Raw genomic sequence first — 13,576 nt, 5'->3', positions numbered from 1 at the left:
ATACGGTGACCCTCCCCCTGGAAGTCCATGGCCTCCACCACGGCCTGCGCGGCCTCGGCGATGGACACTTCCTCCTCCTCGCCCACTGTAGAGGCGCAGGGCCCACTGGGTCAGCGGGCTGCAAGGCCCTGCCTCCAGCCCCCACCCTCTCCCAGCCCCCGACCCCAGCGCTACGCCTGCGCACCTGACAGGATGATGGGTTCCACCTCCTCGTACTCCCGGAGCACCCAGACCAGGAGCCGGGCCAGGTCCTGTGGACCACAGGGCCAGGGTGGAGCCAGCCCGCCACCCCGCCGGCCCCGCTCCCACTCTGCCCCTGCCTCAGCTCCCGCACGAACCAGTGAGTAGATGAACTGCCTCCGTGGCTTGCCGGTGCCCCACACGGTCAGTGCGGCCCCGCTGCCTGTGCGTGGAGGATGGGGTCAGCAGGTGCCCGTGGGGCACACAGGGCTGGGCAGGCCAGGCGCGGGGCAGGCCCCACTCACCCTTGGCCAGATACACCTTGTGGATGAGGCCAGGCAGCACGTGGCCGTCCTCGATGTTGAAGTTGTCATGGGGCCCAAAGACGTTGGTGGGGATGACGGCGGTGAAGGTGCAGCCATGCTGCTGGAAGTAGGCCCTGCGGAGGCGCAGCACTGAGCTGCCTGGCCCTGCCCGCAGCCCTCACCTGCTACCCCCAGCCCTGCCGCCCAGGCCCCCGGCCTTGGGCTGACCTGTTCTGCACGTCAATCATCCTCTTGGCATATGAATATCCGAAGTTACTGCTGTGTGGTGGTCCCTCGTGGATCTGTGGGGTGCAACAGGCGCTAAGGCAGGAGTCTTGGCACTGTGGGTGCCGACACCCCGCCCACTTTTGGCCCCGCCCCTCCAGCTCCCAGCCCCGCCCACTCTGTGCCCCGCCCCTCTAGCGCCCCACCCATCCCGCCAGCTCGCAGCCCCGCCCACAGCTCCTGGTCCCGCCCACAGCTCCTGGTCCCGCCCCACCCTCAGGCCCCGCCCCCTCACCATGGTCTCGTCGATGGGGTAGGTGGTCTTGTCCGGGAAGATGCAGGTGGACAGGCAGGAGACCACCTTGCGGGCGCCCAGTTCAAAGGCCGAGTGCAGGACGTTGTCGTTGATGTGGACATTCTTCCTCTGGGGAGGGAAATCAAGCCTCGCCCGGGGTCACGGCTGGTGCTCCCGGGACAGGGCCGGGCACTGACGCTGCAGATCCCACTCCGCCCTGACCCCCCTCGGGACTGCTGAGCGCACAGGACCATCCCCCAGGGGCCCCAGACCCCACCTTCCGTCCAGCCGGGCCGGGGTCCGCACTCACCCAGAAGTCCAGGTTGTACTTGATGTTCCGGAACAGGCCCCCCACCATGGCGGCAAGGTGGATGACGTGGGTGGGCCGCACCTTCTCAAACAGGGCGCGGGTCTGCGCTGCATCCCTGGGGTGAGGAGGGGTGTCAGGGCGCCCACCCGTGGGGGCCAGCCCAGAGGTCCCGAGGGGTCCCGCACCCCCGGCTCGCTCACGTTAGGTCGGCATCCTTGGAGGAGACGAACACCCAGTCCTCTCCGGGGAGGCCGGCTCCGTCCTGCACCACCTTCTGGATGGCCTTGCCCACCAGCCCGGAGCCCCCCGTGACCAGGATCCGCACCGAGCCGTGGGGCTCCCCCATGCTGGCTGCACCTGTGGGCGGCGGGCTGAGCTGCGGGCGCCATGCCCAGCGGCCTGCAGCGCCCACTGCCCGGGGACCCTGGCCGCCAAGGCCGCCCCGCAGGCCACCCTCCCTTCAGGCCACCCTCCGGACACACCGCCAGGCCGCAGGGGGCTCCCTGCCCACTCCCCCTGACCCTCCCCGCCCGCTCCCTGCTGGCACCCCTGCCCCTCCCTGCCTGCTCCCTGCTGGCACCCCTGCCCCTCCCTGCTGAATCCCCTGCCTGCTCCCCTGACCCTCCCCTGCCCCTCCCTGCTGAGTCCCCTGCCTGCTCCCCTGCTGGCTCTCCTGCCCCTCCCTGCCCCTCCCTGCTGAATCCCCTACCCCTCCCCTACTGGCTCTCCTGCCCCTCCCTGCCCCTCCCTGCTGAATCCCCTGCCCCTCACCTGCTGGCTCTCCTGCCCCTCCCTGTCCCTCTCTGCCTGCTCCCCTACCCCTCCCCTACTGGCTCTCCTGCCCCTCCCTGTCCCTCCCTGCTGAATCCCCTGCCCGTCACCTGCTGGCTCTCCTGCCCCTCCCTGTCCCTCCCTGCTGAATCCCCTGCCCCTCACCTGCTGGCTCTCCTGCCCCTCCCTGTCCCTCCCTGCTGAATCCCCTGCCCCTCCCCTGCTGGCTCTCCTGCCCGCTCCCCTGCCCCTCCCTGTCCCTCCCTGCTGAATCCCCTGCCCCTCACCTGCTGGCTCTCCTGCCCCTCCCTGTCCCTCCCTGCTGAATCCCCTGCCCCTCACCTGCTGGCTCTCCTGCCCGCTCCCCAGTCCCTCACCTGCCAGCTCACCTACCAGCGGCGGGAGAGGCTTCCGGGGCCGGGGCGTATCTGGCCACGCGAGCTGCCCGGGTGATGGACGGGTCAGGCCCTCTTCCCGTTGCATCCTGGGAAACCGAGTCCTTGGGCCTGCGCAGGTGCCCAGGAAGTGTAGCTCGGGGCTGCATAGCGCCTTGGCAAGTCCGGGGCCGCATAGCCCCCTGGGAAGTGTAGTCCGCTTCCGCATTGCCCCCTGGGAAGCGTAGTCCGCGGCCGCATCACCCCCTGGGAAGCGTAGTCCCTCGTGCAGGAGAATGGGAAGCCCCAGGACGTGGCCTTGCCGTCCGGATGCACAGCTCAGACGGCCGAAACCAGCTGCGTCCTGGTGGGTTCACATCTTGCCCTGGATCCAACACCTTTGACTCCTGTGCTCCAGGTCGATTTCCCCAAATATGAAGGCTGTGTGGGAGGTCAGCCAAGGCCGAGCTGGCCCCTGCAGGCCGGGGCAGTGCAACAAGCAAGGCCTTCATTCCGCAGTCTGTGGGTCACTCTCCGCCTTCACTTGACAAGTCTGAGAATCCCGTTGTCGCCAGGAGAAACCAGGGCGTGAGCTCTTGCTGTGGTGGCCAGCAGCTGGGCTGCACAAAGGACACTCACAGCACCTCTCTCCTTGTGGACACCGCAGTCAGCCATGTGGACCAGGAGTCCCGCCTTGCCACTCCCTCGGGCTCTCCTGCGTGGGCCGTCTCCTGGCCCTTTCCCAGTCTATGCAGCTGGGCGCTGGCCCTCTGGTGTGGGGTGGTCAACCCACTGCGCCTCATCGCCAGCTCGAGAAAATCCTGGGCTCGTCAGTTGGGACTAGCGGCTAGAGTCTTCGCCTTCAAGTGCCAGCATCCCTTGGGGCACCAGTCCTCTTGGCAGCCCAGCTTCCCTCCCAGCTCCCTGCTTGTGGCCTGGGAAAGCACACACAATTTACCCGATGCACGCAGAGCGGCAGGGCATCCAGTCCTCCACCTGCAGCGCAGGCATCCCACACAACCGCTGGTTCGAGTCCCAGCTACTCCACTTTGGACCCAGCTCCCTGCTAACGTGCTGTGGAAAGGAGCGGAGGATGGCCCAAGCCACCCACACGGGGCCCACCCCAGCCTGACAGCGTGGCTGCAGTCCGGTGGCCCGTCCTTGGGATGGCTCACTCTCCCAAATGGCCAGGAGCCCCAAGTAGGTGTAAGGCCCAGCACCTGGTCCAGCTCTCTGGGGGCACCAGGAGGGAGCTGGGCTCATCTCATGCTGGCCCCTCCATTTCCCGATGCTGACAAAGCCGGACCCAGGACACTGCTGGGCAGTGAGAAGCCTGGTCATGGTGAGTCCCCCCAGGCCGGGGAAGGGGAGTGCGGCGGCTGGACCTTGGCTCCGCTGACCCTGGTGTGCACGGCACAGCTGGGTGGACACGACATCCCTCGCGGCCCTTGGGAGCGGGATTTGGGGTGGCGGCCATGTGTGCATGCGCGCCCCCCGGGTCACCCTGTGCCCCCCTCCATCCCCGGGGTCGACCCCGTCCACCCCCGGTCACCGCGCTTCCCCCGCCCACCCCCAGTCACCCCGTGCCCCCCGTCCACCCCCAGGGTCGCCCCCGTTCACCACTTGTCAGCCCGCGCCCCCCGGGGTCACCCACGTCCAGCCCCGGTCACCCCGTGCCCCCCGGCCGGAACTGCGCACCAAAGAGAGGGCGGCGCGGCCTCCCTGCGCTCCTAGAGCGGCGCCGGAAGCCGGCCGGGCGGAGTCTGACTGGGACTTCCGGCGCGGCGTGTGGGCTTTGTGGGGCGTTATGCGGGTTCGGGCTGCGGGTCCCCGCGTCGGGTGAGTCAGGCGCCCCGGGTGCTCGCAGGGCGCAGGGTGGGCGCAGCCCGGGAGGGTGGGTGACGGCGAGCCCTTCCCGGGCCTGCGTTCCTGGAGCTCCAGGCTCAGCGCGTCAAGCTGCGTCCCGGCTGTTTAGGGCTTGGAGCGGGCGGCAGGACCCACGCGCGGGTTCACTCAGCGCTGCCTGCCAGGAACGCCCGTGGGCTCTTCCCTCAGCTTCCTGCAGAGCTAAAGCCGGGAACCGGGAAAGAGGAGGCGAGGGGAGGAAGCGGGGGGCAGAGCCCGAAGGTCTGGGGCTTTAATTAAACCTTCCCCGACCCCTCCTTGCTGGGCGGGAACCTGCAGGTCTCGACCTCAGCAGGCTGGGGAGGCAGCCAGGGCCCGGGGATAGACCCCCCTCACCCCGCGCGATGGACAGGCCCTGCAGGTGCCCAGAGGAGCAGAACAGCTGGGGCCTGAACACGTTTCCCGGGGCTCCCACCACGCAGGCAGAGACCCACGGCCCGCTCAAGGGACAGAATGCTCTGTGGTGTAGGCTGGAACTGCGTCCACCTACAGTGGGGCCTGGCCGTGTGCGTGGACGGGACCACACACCAAGCTGCCCCCACTGCCTGCCAGGCCGGGCTGCAGGCTCGCCATGGGGAGCTGGGATCTTCAGGTCCCTGGGGTGGGTGGCTGGGGTCTTCAGGGCCCTGGGGTGGGTGGCTGGGGTCTTCAGGGCCCTGGAGTGGGTGGCTGGGGTCTTCAGGGCCCTGGGGTGGGTGGCTGGGGTCCTTAGGGCCCTGGGGTGGGTGGCTGGGGTCCTTAGGTCCCTGGGGTGGGTGGCTGGGGTCCTTAGGTCCCTGGAGTGGGTGGCTGGGGTCCTTAGGGTCCTGGGGTGGGTGGCTGGGGTCCTTAGGTCCCTGGGGTGGGTGGCTGGGGTCTTCAGGGCCCTGGGGTGGGTGGCTGGGGTCCTTAGGTCCCTGGGGTGGGTGGCTGGGGTCCTTAGGTCCCTGGGGTGGGTGGCTGGGGTCCTTAGGTCCCTGGGGTGGGTGGCTGGGGTCCTTAGGTCCCTGGGGTGGGTGGCTGGGGTCTTCAGGGCCCTGGGGTGGGTGGCTGGGGTCCTTAGGGCCCTGGGGTGGGTGGCTGGGGTCCTTAGGGCCCTGGGGTGGGTGGCTGGGGTCTTCAGGGCCCTGGGGTGGGTGGCTGGGGTCCTTAGGTCCCTGGGGTGGGTGGCTGGGGTCCTTAGGTCCCTGGGGTGGGTGGCTGGGGTCCTTAGGTCCCTGGGGTGGGTGGCTGGGGTCTTCAGGGCCCTGGGATTGGTGGCTGGGGTCTTCAGGGCCCTGGTGAGGAGTTGGTGTCTTGAGCCCGGGCACCGCCCTTTTCTCGTTGTCTGCTCGTTGTGCTCAGGCCAGCAGAGTGGTGCTGTCTGGCTGTGAGGCCAGTTCAGGGACGCTGGCTGAGATGGAAACCACCTGTGCCCCCAAAGAACCTGGCTGCTCCGCTCTTGGAGGCCCTGGCACCCTGGCACATCACCCCGCCCTGTCTCTGCCCAAATGCCCCTGACCACCTGGGGTCACATGGCTCACCCTTGGGCCGTTCTGGCCCTGGGCCCGGCTCAAGTCTGGGTGCCCGGTGGGTCCATCTGAGTGCAGTGCAGCCTTATGGCTGGCTAAGCTCAGCATGACCTGAGTCCCTGTGTCCGCAGGCGAGACGGGCTGGGTTGAAAGCAGTCTGTAGCGGGCACCAGGCCGGCAGGTGATGCGATCTAGTTCAGAAGTCCCCGAGTGCCACTGGAGAGAGCGCCCTGCGGCCCGCGTCCCATGCCTCACACTCCACATGCCACACCTCACACCCACATCCTGCATCCCGCATCCCACATCCTGCATCCCACATCCCACATCCTGCATCCCGCATCCCATATCCTGCATCCCGCATTCCACATCCTGCATCCCGCATTCCACATCCTGCATCCCGCATCCCATATCCTGCATCCCGCATTCCACATCCTGCATCCCGCATTCCACATCCTGCATCCCGCATTCCACGTCCCACACCCCACATCCCACATCCCACATCCTGCATCCCGTATCCCATATCCTGCATCCCGCATTCCACGTCCCACACCCCACATCCCACACCCCACATCCCACATCCCACATCCTGCATCCCACATCCCACATCCTGCATCCCGCATCCCACATCCTGCATCCCGCATTCCACGTCCCACATCCCACACCCCGCATCCCTCATTCCACACCGCACATCCCACATTCCACGTCCCACATCCTGCATCCCGCATCCCACATTCCACACCGCACATCCCACATTCCACGTCCCACACCCCGCATTCCACGTCCCACATCCTGCATCCCGCATCCCACATTGTACATCCCGTATTTCCATGGCAATGAGAATGTCTGTCTACCAGCAGACCCAAGCTGGCATGTTCACACTGGGGAGGCACAGCGGCCCCAGCTCGGGGACAGAAGCTAACTGTTGAATGGAAGGGGAAGGGCCCTGTGATGAGATGTGTGTCTGAGGGCAGGGTGGCCGCCCGCAGAGCTTGGGGAGGCCTCGAGCGAGGAGCACACCCTTGCTGGTGGTGAAATGTCCAGCAGTTAATAGAAACCACAGCGAATCTTACAATACGCTAAAGAGTTTGTAAAGACTTATGTATGTAGGGCCCGGTGGCGTGGCCTAGTGGCCAAAGACCTCGCCTTGAACACGCCAGGATTCTGTGTGAACGCCGGTTCTAATCCCGGCAGTCCTGCTTCCCATCCAGCTCCCTGCTTGTGGCCTGGGAAAGCAGTTGAGGACGGCCCAAAGCCTTGGGACCCTGCACCCGCGTGGGAGACCCGGAAGAGGTTCCTGGTTCCTGGCTTCGGATTGGCGCAGCACTGGCTGTTGTAGTCACTTGGGGAGTGAATCATCGGACGGAGGATCTTCCTCTCTGTCTCTCCTTCCCTCTGTGTATCTGACTTTGTAATAAAGAAATAAATAAATGTTAAAAGACTTACGCATGTATTTGAAAGCAGATGAGCAAATGTACAAAGAGAGAACGAGGCACAGAGAGAAAGAACTTTCATCTGCTGGTTCACTCCCCAAATGCTCGCAGTGGCCAGCTGAGCCAATGTGAAGCTAGGAGCCAGGAGCTTGCTGGTCTCCCATGCAGGTGCAGGGTCCCAAGGCTTTGGGCTGACCTCGACTGCTTTCCCAGGCCACAAGCAGGGAGCTGGATGGGAAGTGGAGCAGCCGGGACTTGAACTGGCGCCAATGTGGGATGCCAGCACCATAGATGGCGGATTGGCCTGACACAGCACCATGCCAGCCCCTCCTCTGCTTTTGATCGGCTTCCTGTGTGAGGACTTGGGTGCCCCGGGTGAGGTTCCAGTCCGGGGCTTCATCCGTCCCAGCCATGGCCGTCGGCACGTGGGGAGTGGACGAGAGTAAAGCTGCCACCTGTAGCACAGTCATCCCGCATGGTGCTGGATCAAGTCCCAGCGCTCCGCTTTCAGCGTAGCTCCCTGCCAGTGCTGGGCAGGAGGTGGTCCAAGAGGCCTGCGTCTGGGAGAGCCTTGAGGAAGTGCCTGGCCGAGCCTGGCCGCTGAGGCCATTTGGCGAGTGGGCCAGCGGATGAAAAACCTCCCGCCTTTGTTTTTCAAAGCTGTTCTCCCTCGTGTCTGCAGCAGGGCTGGGCAGGCTGATGCCTCAGCTGCACGCAGTGGGGAGCTGAGGGCTGCTGCAGCCCGCCGTCGTGAAGGGTAGACTGTCCCCAGTGGGCCGTAGCCGCCTAGCCACCTGCTGTCCGCCTGCCCCAGCCCGCAGGCGTGGGCTCTGCCCTGGTGGCTGCAGGTCGGGTGAGGCGTTGCCAGAGGTCGCGGAAGGTGGCCCCTCCCTGTGGAATACGCTCAGGTGGTACTCCAAGGGTCACGGAGGAGGGGGCAGAAGGTGCCCAGACCTCACAGGTTTGTGGGCGAAGGAGTCTTCTCTCCTGGTGGGCATGTTTCTGCCCACGAGGAACAGCAGGAGGGCGCCTCATGGGAGAGTGGGGACTGGGGTGCACCTTGAGTGCCCCAACCCCAGAGGGCTCTGCTGGCCTCCTGCTGATGTCGCCTGAGAGGCAAGGCCCAAGCCCCACAGCGGGGTGAAGGTCGGTCCGTGTCTCCACCTTGTGCTCTTGGACAGCAGCCGCGTGTCCTGAGGCGAGGGCCTGAGCGTATGGAGCGAATGCGGATGGCAGCTGTCGTAGCTGCCGTGGCCAGGGTTTTACAGCGTGGGGGACGGGCCAGGCAGGCAGGGCTGTGTGCTTGGAGACTATTGTGCCCTGGCTGGACCCCTGCTTTTCTGTCCCTGCCTCACGGGCCTCCTTTCCCTAAGCTGTAGCTGGCTGGACGTTGTCCCTCCGCAGCCCGGGGTCTGGAACCCGTGACCCAAATCCTTGGGCACAAGTCCCGGATGTACATCAGCGGTGTCTACAGTTGCATCCGGTCCTCTCCTCGCCGGTTACTGCAGCTGCTGTGTGGCCACCGTGTCCTGTGGGGGACCGTGTCCTGTGGGGGACCATGTCCCGTGGTCGCCATGTCCTGTGTTACCGTGGCCGACAGCTGCCGTTCCTAGCACTCTGCTTGTCCACCTTCAAAAGGCTGGGGCACAGTGCAATGTGCAGCCACGGAGCGCTGACCATACGGAGCCACTGGAAATGAGCAGGCTGCCTCAGGCGGGGGCTAGGCAGGCAGGTGGTGAGGACCACATAGCGGGGATGGTGAAGAGACGGCAGGGACAGTCCCTGGGTCAGTGGGGGGGTTGTGGGGGCTTCCCCGTAGGGCACAGCTGGGCTGAGACGGGACATGGCCCGCGGGGTGGGGGCGGCCTTGCAGCCCAGGACACACACGTCCTTCCTTTGTTTCAGGTGGTGACGCGAGGGTGACTTCATAGGGTTCCCGAGATGAAGGCTCGCCCGACACCATGTCTGATCCACTCAGGGTGATGGAGGCCCCTGACCCGGCACTTGAGGCCGGGGTGGGAGAGCTCCTGGGGGACCCGGGTGGCCAGGACCCAGGGCACCCCCCCACTCCGGCCATGGAGGCTCAGTGGAGGATCCAGACAGGGGAGCTGGTGTCAGCGTGCAGTCAGGTGGCCAGGGGCGCCCCATTGAGCCCTGATCTTGCCCTTCCTCCGGACCTCATAGAGGGGGACGCCCACCCTCGTGATGTTTGTGGCCAAAGTTTCTCGTTCAGCTCAGACCTCATCAGGCAGCAGGGAGGCCACGCCGGGAAGAGGCTGTGTGTGGGCCGCCTGTGTGGGGACCTGGCCGAGCAGCAGCACACCCCCGCCGGGGACAAGCCCTTTCCGTGTGCGCAGTGCGGGAAGGCCTTTGGGCACAGCTCGGACCTGGCCCGGCACCAGCGAGGCCACAGCCGAGAGAGGCCTTTCGAGTGCCCGGAGTGCGGGAAGGGCTTCGGCCAGAGCTCGCTGCTCATCCGGCACCAGCGCATCCACACCGGCGAGCGGCCCTTCGAGTGCACCGAGTGCGGCAGGGCCTTCCTCCGCAGCTCCAGCCTCGTCCGGCACTACCAGATCCACACGGAGGTGCGGCAGTACGAGTGCCGGGAGTGCGGCAAGGCCTTCCGCCACCGCTCCGACCTCACCGAGCACCAGCGCATCCACAGCGGCGAGCGGCCCTTCGAGTGCCGGGAGTGCGGCAAGGCCTTCATCCGCAGCTCCAAGCTCGTCCAGCACCAGCGTGTGCACAGCGGCGAGCGGCCCTACGTGTGCGCCGAGTGCGGGAAGCGCTTCAGCCAGACGTCCAACTTCACGCAGCACCAGCGCATCCACAGCGGCGAGAAGCTGTACGTGTGCCAGGAGTGCGGCAAGGCCTTCTTCCTGAGCTCCTACCTCATCCGGCACCAGAAGATCCACACGGGCGAGCGCGTGTACGAGTGCCGGGAGTGCGGCAAGGCCTTCCTGCAGAAGGCCCACCTCACCGAGCACCAGAAGATCCACTCGGGGGACAGGCCCTTCGAGTGCCAGGCCTGCGGCAAGGCCTTCATCCAGAGCTCCAAGCTGCTGCTGCATCAGGTGGTCCACACGGGCGAGAAGCCCTATGTGTGCAGCCGCTGCGGCAAGGGCTTCCTCCAGCGGGCCAGCTTCCTCCAGCACCAGAAGGCCCACTCCGAGGAGGGGCTCCACGAGGGCAGCTCGCTCGGGAAGGCCACGGACGCCCCGCCGCAGGGCCCCCCTATGGACGGCCTGTAGCAGCTGCTGCCCTGCGGCGGGGCAGTGCCCGGGAGGGTCCTGCTGGCATGTACGGTCTGCACGTCTGTTCCCTGGGTTCCAGCCGAGGCTGCTGTGCAGCTGGCACTCGCCATGCAGTACCCAGGACCTGCCCTCCTGGGCTACAGCTTGAGGGCAGGTGGCACAGGTGGCTGGACTGCCTGTTCACCCTGCATTCTGCAGCCCAGGGCTGTGGCTCCAGGCCTAGTACCGTTGGGCCTTACATGAGGACCGCCTGGTGTAGGCAGTGACTGGCGGCTCACGATGCCCCTGGACTGCCTGCTGCCCCCTCAGCCTCCTTCTGTCACACAGCCAGCCGCCCCGCCCAGCAGCGCCACTTGCCCTGGCTGGCCCACTTGCGCCCTGCCGTGCAATGCCGCCCACCTGGCGTGGCTCCAGGCCTAGCCCAGCAGCTGACTGCGGCTGTCACCCAGTGCTGTCCCATCGCACCTGGACTGTCGTGCTCCGGGAGCATGTGGGCCGTCCCCCTGCCGCTGTCCCCAGGTCCTGGCATACTTAGCATTCTGCCTCCCTCTCCCTCCGTGCTGCCTGTCCTGCTGTGGTTAACATGTGGCTCTTGTGCGGTGTCGGTGTAACGGGATTCTGTTGTGGTCTTCCTCGTCATCTGACTCTGGCAGCTCTGCTGCTGAGCCCGGGACCCCAGGCCTTTCCGCCCCTCTCCAGTGCACCGGGCTCTCCCACTCATTGGGACAGCTTGTTCTCAGCGAGTGGTTCTGAGAGGGGACGGACGCATGGGATGCTGCCAGTCCAGGAGCACCCCATGCCGGGGTGGCCTCCCAGGAGAGGACAGAACGGTTCAGCCAGGATGCCTGGCAGGTGGCACCCTGGTCAGGGCCAAGCTGTTCACCTGGATGGTCGCCAGGACGGCCACTTCTGAAACGATGAACTGCGTGCGCACTGAGGCTCTCCTGAGCTCTTCGCAGACGGCTGACCCCTGAAAGCCTCGAGCAGAGGCTTAGGGCCACACGTGGCTTTTGTGCCCTGATACACAGAAGGCACAGTGCTGGGCATTCCCGCACCATCATCAGGGATGTGCCCTGGTCACCCGAGCAGCCTCCCTTTGTGCTTGCTGGCCAGTCCCACCTCACCCTGGAGCCACCAAGGTCAGTGTCCAGAACTGTGTGGTCGGGACCTCTCCACTTCCCCACCCGCCTTGGTGTGTTCTGGAAGTGCCCTGTGGTGGGAGAGCTTGTGCGTGAGCTGTCGCCTGGGGTGGATGGGGTTCTCCATTTGGGGCTCAGAGTAAAACAGTGGTGAGCATTGTAGGAAGTGTCGACACGTGTTTTCATGTCTCGGCTCTGCTCCGGCGGCCGTGATGGACTCCCTACCGCCAGCAGGCTTGGGAGCGGAGCAGCCCCTCCTTGCAGCGTGACGGCCTGTCCCACCAAGGCCATCCCTGCGTGGGCCCTGCAGCGTGACGGCCTGTCCCACCAAGGCCGTCCCTGCGTGGGCCCTGCAGCGTGACGGCCTGTCCCACCAAGGCCGTCCCTGCGTGGGCCCTGCAGCGTGACGGCCCGGTCCCACCAAGGCCGTCCCTGCGTGGGCCCTGCAGCGTGACGGCCCGGTCCCACCAAGGCCGTCCCTGTGTGGGCCCTGCAGCGTGACGGCCCGGTCCACCAAGGCCATCCCTGTGTGGGCAGTGCCTGCTGCCTGTGACCTGATGCTGCAGCTGGCGATGGAGAGACTTCCTGCTTCTGAACCCATCTGGTCCCTGACAAGTCCTTCTGTTCTAATAAGTGCCCCATCTCCTGGCACTAGCAATTCAGGATACAGCCTCGGGATAGCATAAATGGCTCATTGTTCAAGTTTCAACTTTGTGAGTCAAAACCCATGTGTCCAGCTGTGTGGCCATGAACCAGTTACTCAGCGTCTCCAAGCCGAGTTTCCCTGTATTGAAAAAGGAGCGGCTTTTAGAGACCACGGGTGTCATATAAGTTGGGAGTGGTCTCGGGGGGTTCACTTTGGAACCCAGGTTCCAGCTTGTCAGGAGCCCTGTGGCACCTCAAGTCAATCTCTTAACAGTGTTTAGGTGAGTGAGACAGCCCCGTCCCTCTGGGCCCGTGCTGCAGGAGGCAGATTCAAACACGTCCCAAATGACCGCCTTCATCTCTTCCCTACCCCCAGAAACAAGCAGAAACAGCAAACCCCAACATTCCCTATGGGCGGCAGTTCATGTCCTAGCTGTTTGGCTTCCCATCCAGCTCCTGGGAAAGCAGTAGAGGATGACCCAAGTCCAGTCCTTGGGTCCCTGCACCCATGTGGAAGACCAGGAAGAAGTTCCTGGCTTCAGATCAGCTCGTTTCTGGCATTGCAACCACTTAGGGAGTAAACCAGCGGATGGAAGATCTGCCTGCTTTGTGAATCTGCCCTCCCAATAAAAACGAATTTATCTTAAGCACACACATACACAGAGCTCATTGAAGTACATACATTAATTTTGAAGCATTTGTTTGAAAGGCAGAAAGAGATCTTCACTTGGCTTACTGCCCAAGTGCCCATAACAGCTGGGCTGGCTCAGTCCACAGTTCTCCCACAGCAGTGCCACTACCCAGCTACTGTACTGGGCACTCACATGAAGCAGGTTGGCGCCAAGTAGCCCTCGTGGATGTGATGGGCTGGCGGCTCAGCCTTCCCTAGGAAGTATACTTTTCGCTTGAGAATTACCACATGGCCGTGCATGCGTGTGGCCACACTGTAGGACACTCCTACATGACACAGGGTATCCTTACCACACCACATCCTACCAGCCCTCTGTTGCCATCAAAATGTCACCATGTGTAGTGTGGCGTTACTGGGTGCAGTGTGTGGAGTCACTGCAGTGTGTGGAGTCACTGTGTGTGGTGTGTGGGGTCACTGTGTGTGGAGTCACTGTGCAGTGTGTGGAGTCACTGTGCAGTGTGTGGGGTCACTGTGTGTGGTGTGTGGGGTCACTGTGTGTGGTGTGTGGAGTCACTGTGTGTGGTGTGTGGGGTCACTGTGTGTGGTGTGTGGAGTCACTGTG

The 13,576-nt window shown here is 64.8% G+C and overlaps 2 protein-coding genes across 2 annotated transcripts; one reads left to right on the top strand and one right to left on the bottom strand.

The window, feature by feature from the left end:
- Nucleotides 1-4: 4 nt before the first annotated feature.
- GFUS (GDP-L-fucose synthase) lies at nt 5-2,611 on the bottom strand (the record flags this gene model as incomplete). Its single annotated transcript, XM_058659863.1, has 9 exons — nt 2,480-2,611; nt 1,516-1,672; nt 1,316-1,430; nt 1,006-1,134; nt 714-787; nt 486-619; nt 339-403; nt 185-251; nt 5-85 (listed from the first exon to the last, which is right to left on the bottom strand). Coding segments are annotated over exons 2-9 (811 nt in total), but the record flags the coding sequence as incomplete, so codon positions are not given.
- Nucleotides 2,612-4,227: 1,616 nt separating this feature from the next.
- Nucleotides 4,228-10,794, top strand: ZNF623 (zinc finger protein 623). Its single transcript, XM_004580870.2, has 2 exons — nt 4,228-4,299; nt 9,191-10,794. The coding sequence occupies exon 2, from the start codon at nt 9,247-9,249 to the stop codon at nt 10,534-10,536; it is 1,290 nt and encodes a 429-aa protein (XP_004580927.2). The 5' UTR covers nt 4,228-4,299; nt 9,191-9,246; the 3' UTR covers nt 10,537-10,794.
- Nucleotides 10,795-13,576: the final 2,782 nt, after the last annotated feature.

The sequence above is a fragment of the Ochotona princeps genome, unplaced genomic scaffold, assembly GCF_030435755.1.
Source record: "Ochotona princeps isolate mOchPri1 unplaced genomic scaffold, mOchPri1.hap1 HAP1_SCAFFOLD_971, whole genome shotgun sequence".
In the NCBI taxonomy this organism is placed as follows: domain Eukaryota; kingdom Metazoa; phylum Chordata; class Mammalia; order Lagomorpha; family Ochotonidae; genus Ochotona; species Ochotona princeps.
This window is presented reverse-complemented; position numbering and strand designations above follow the sequence as displayed.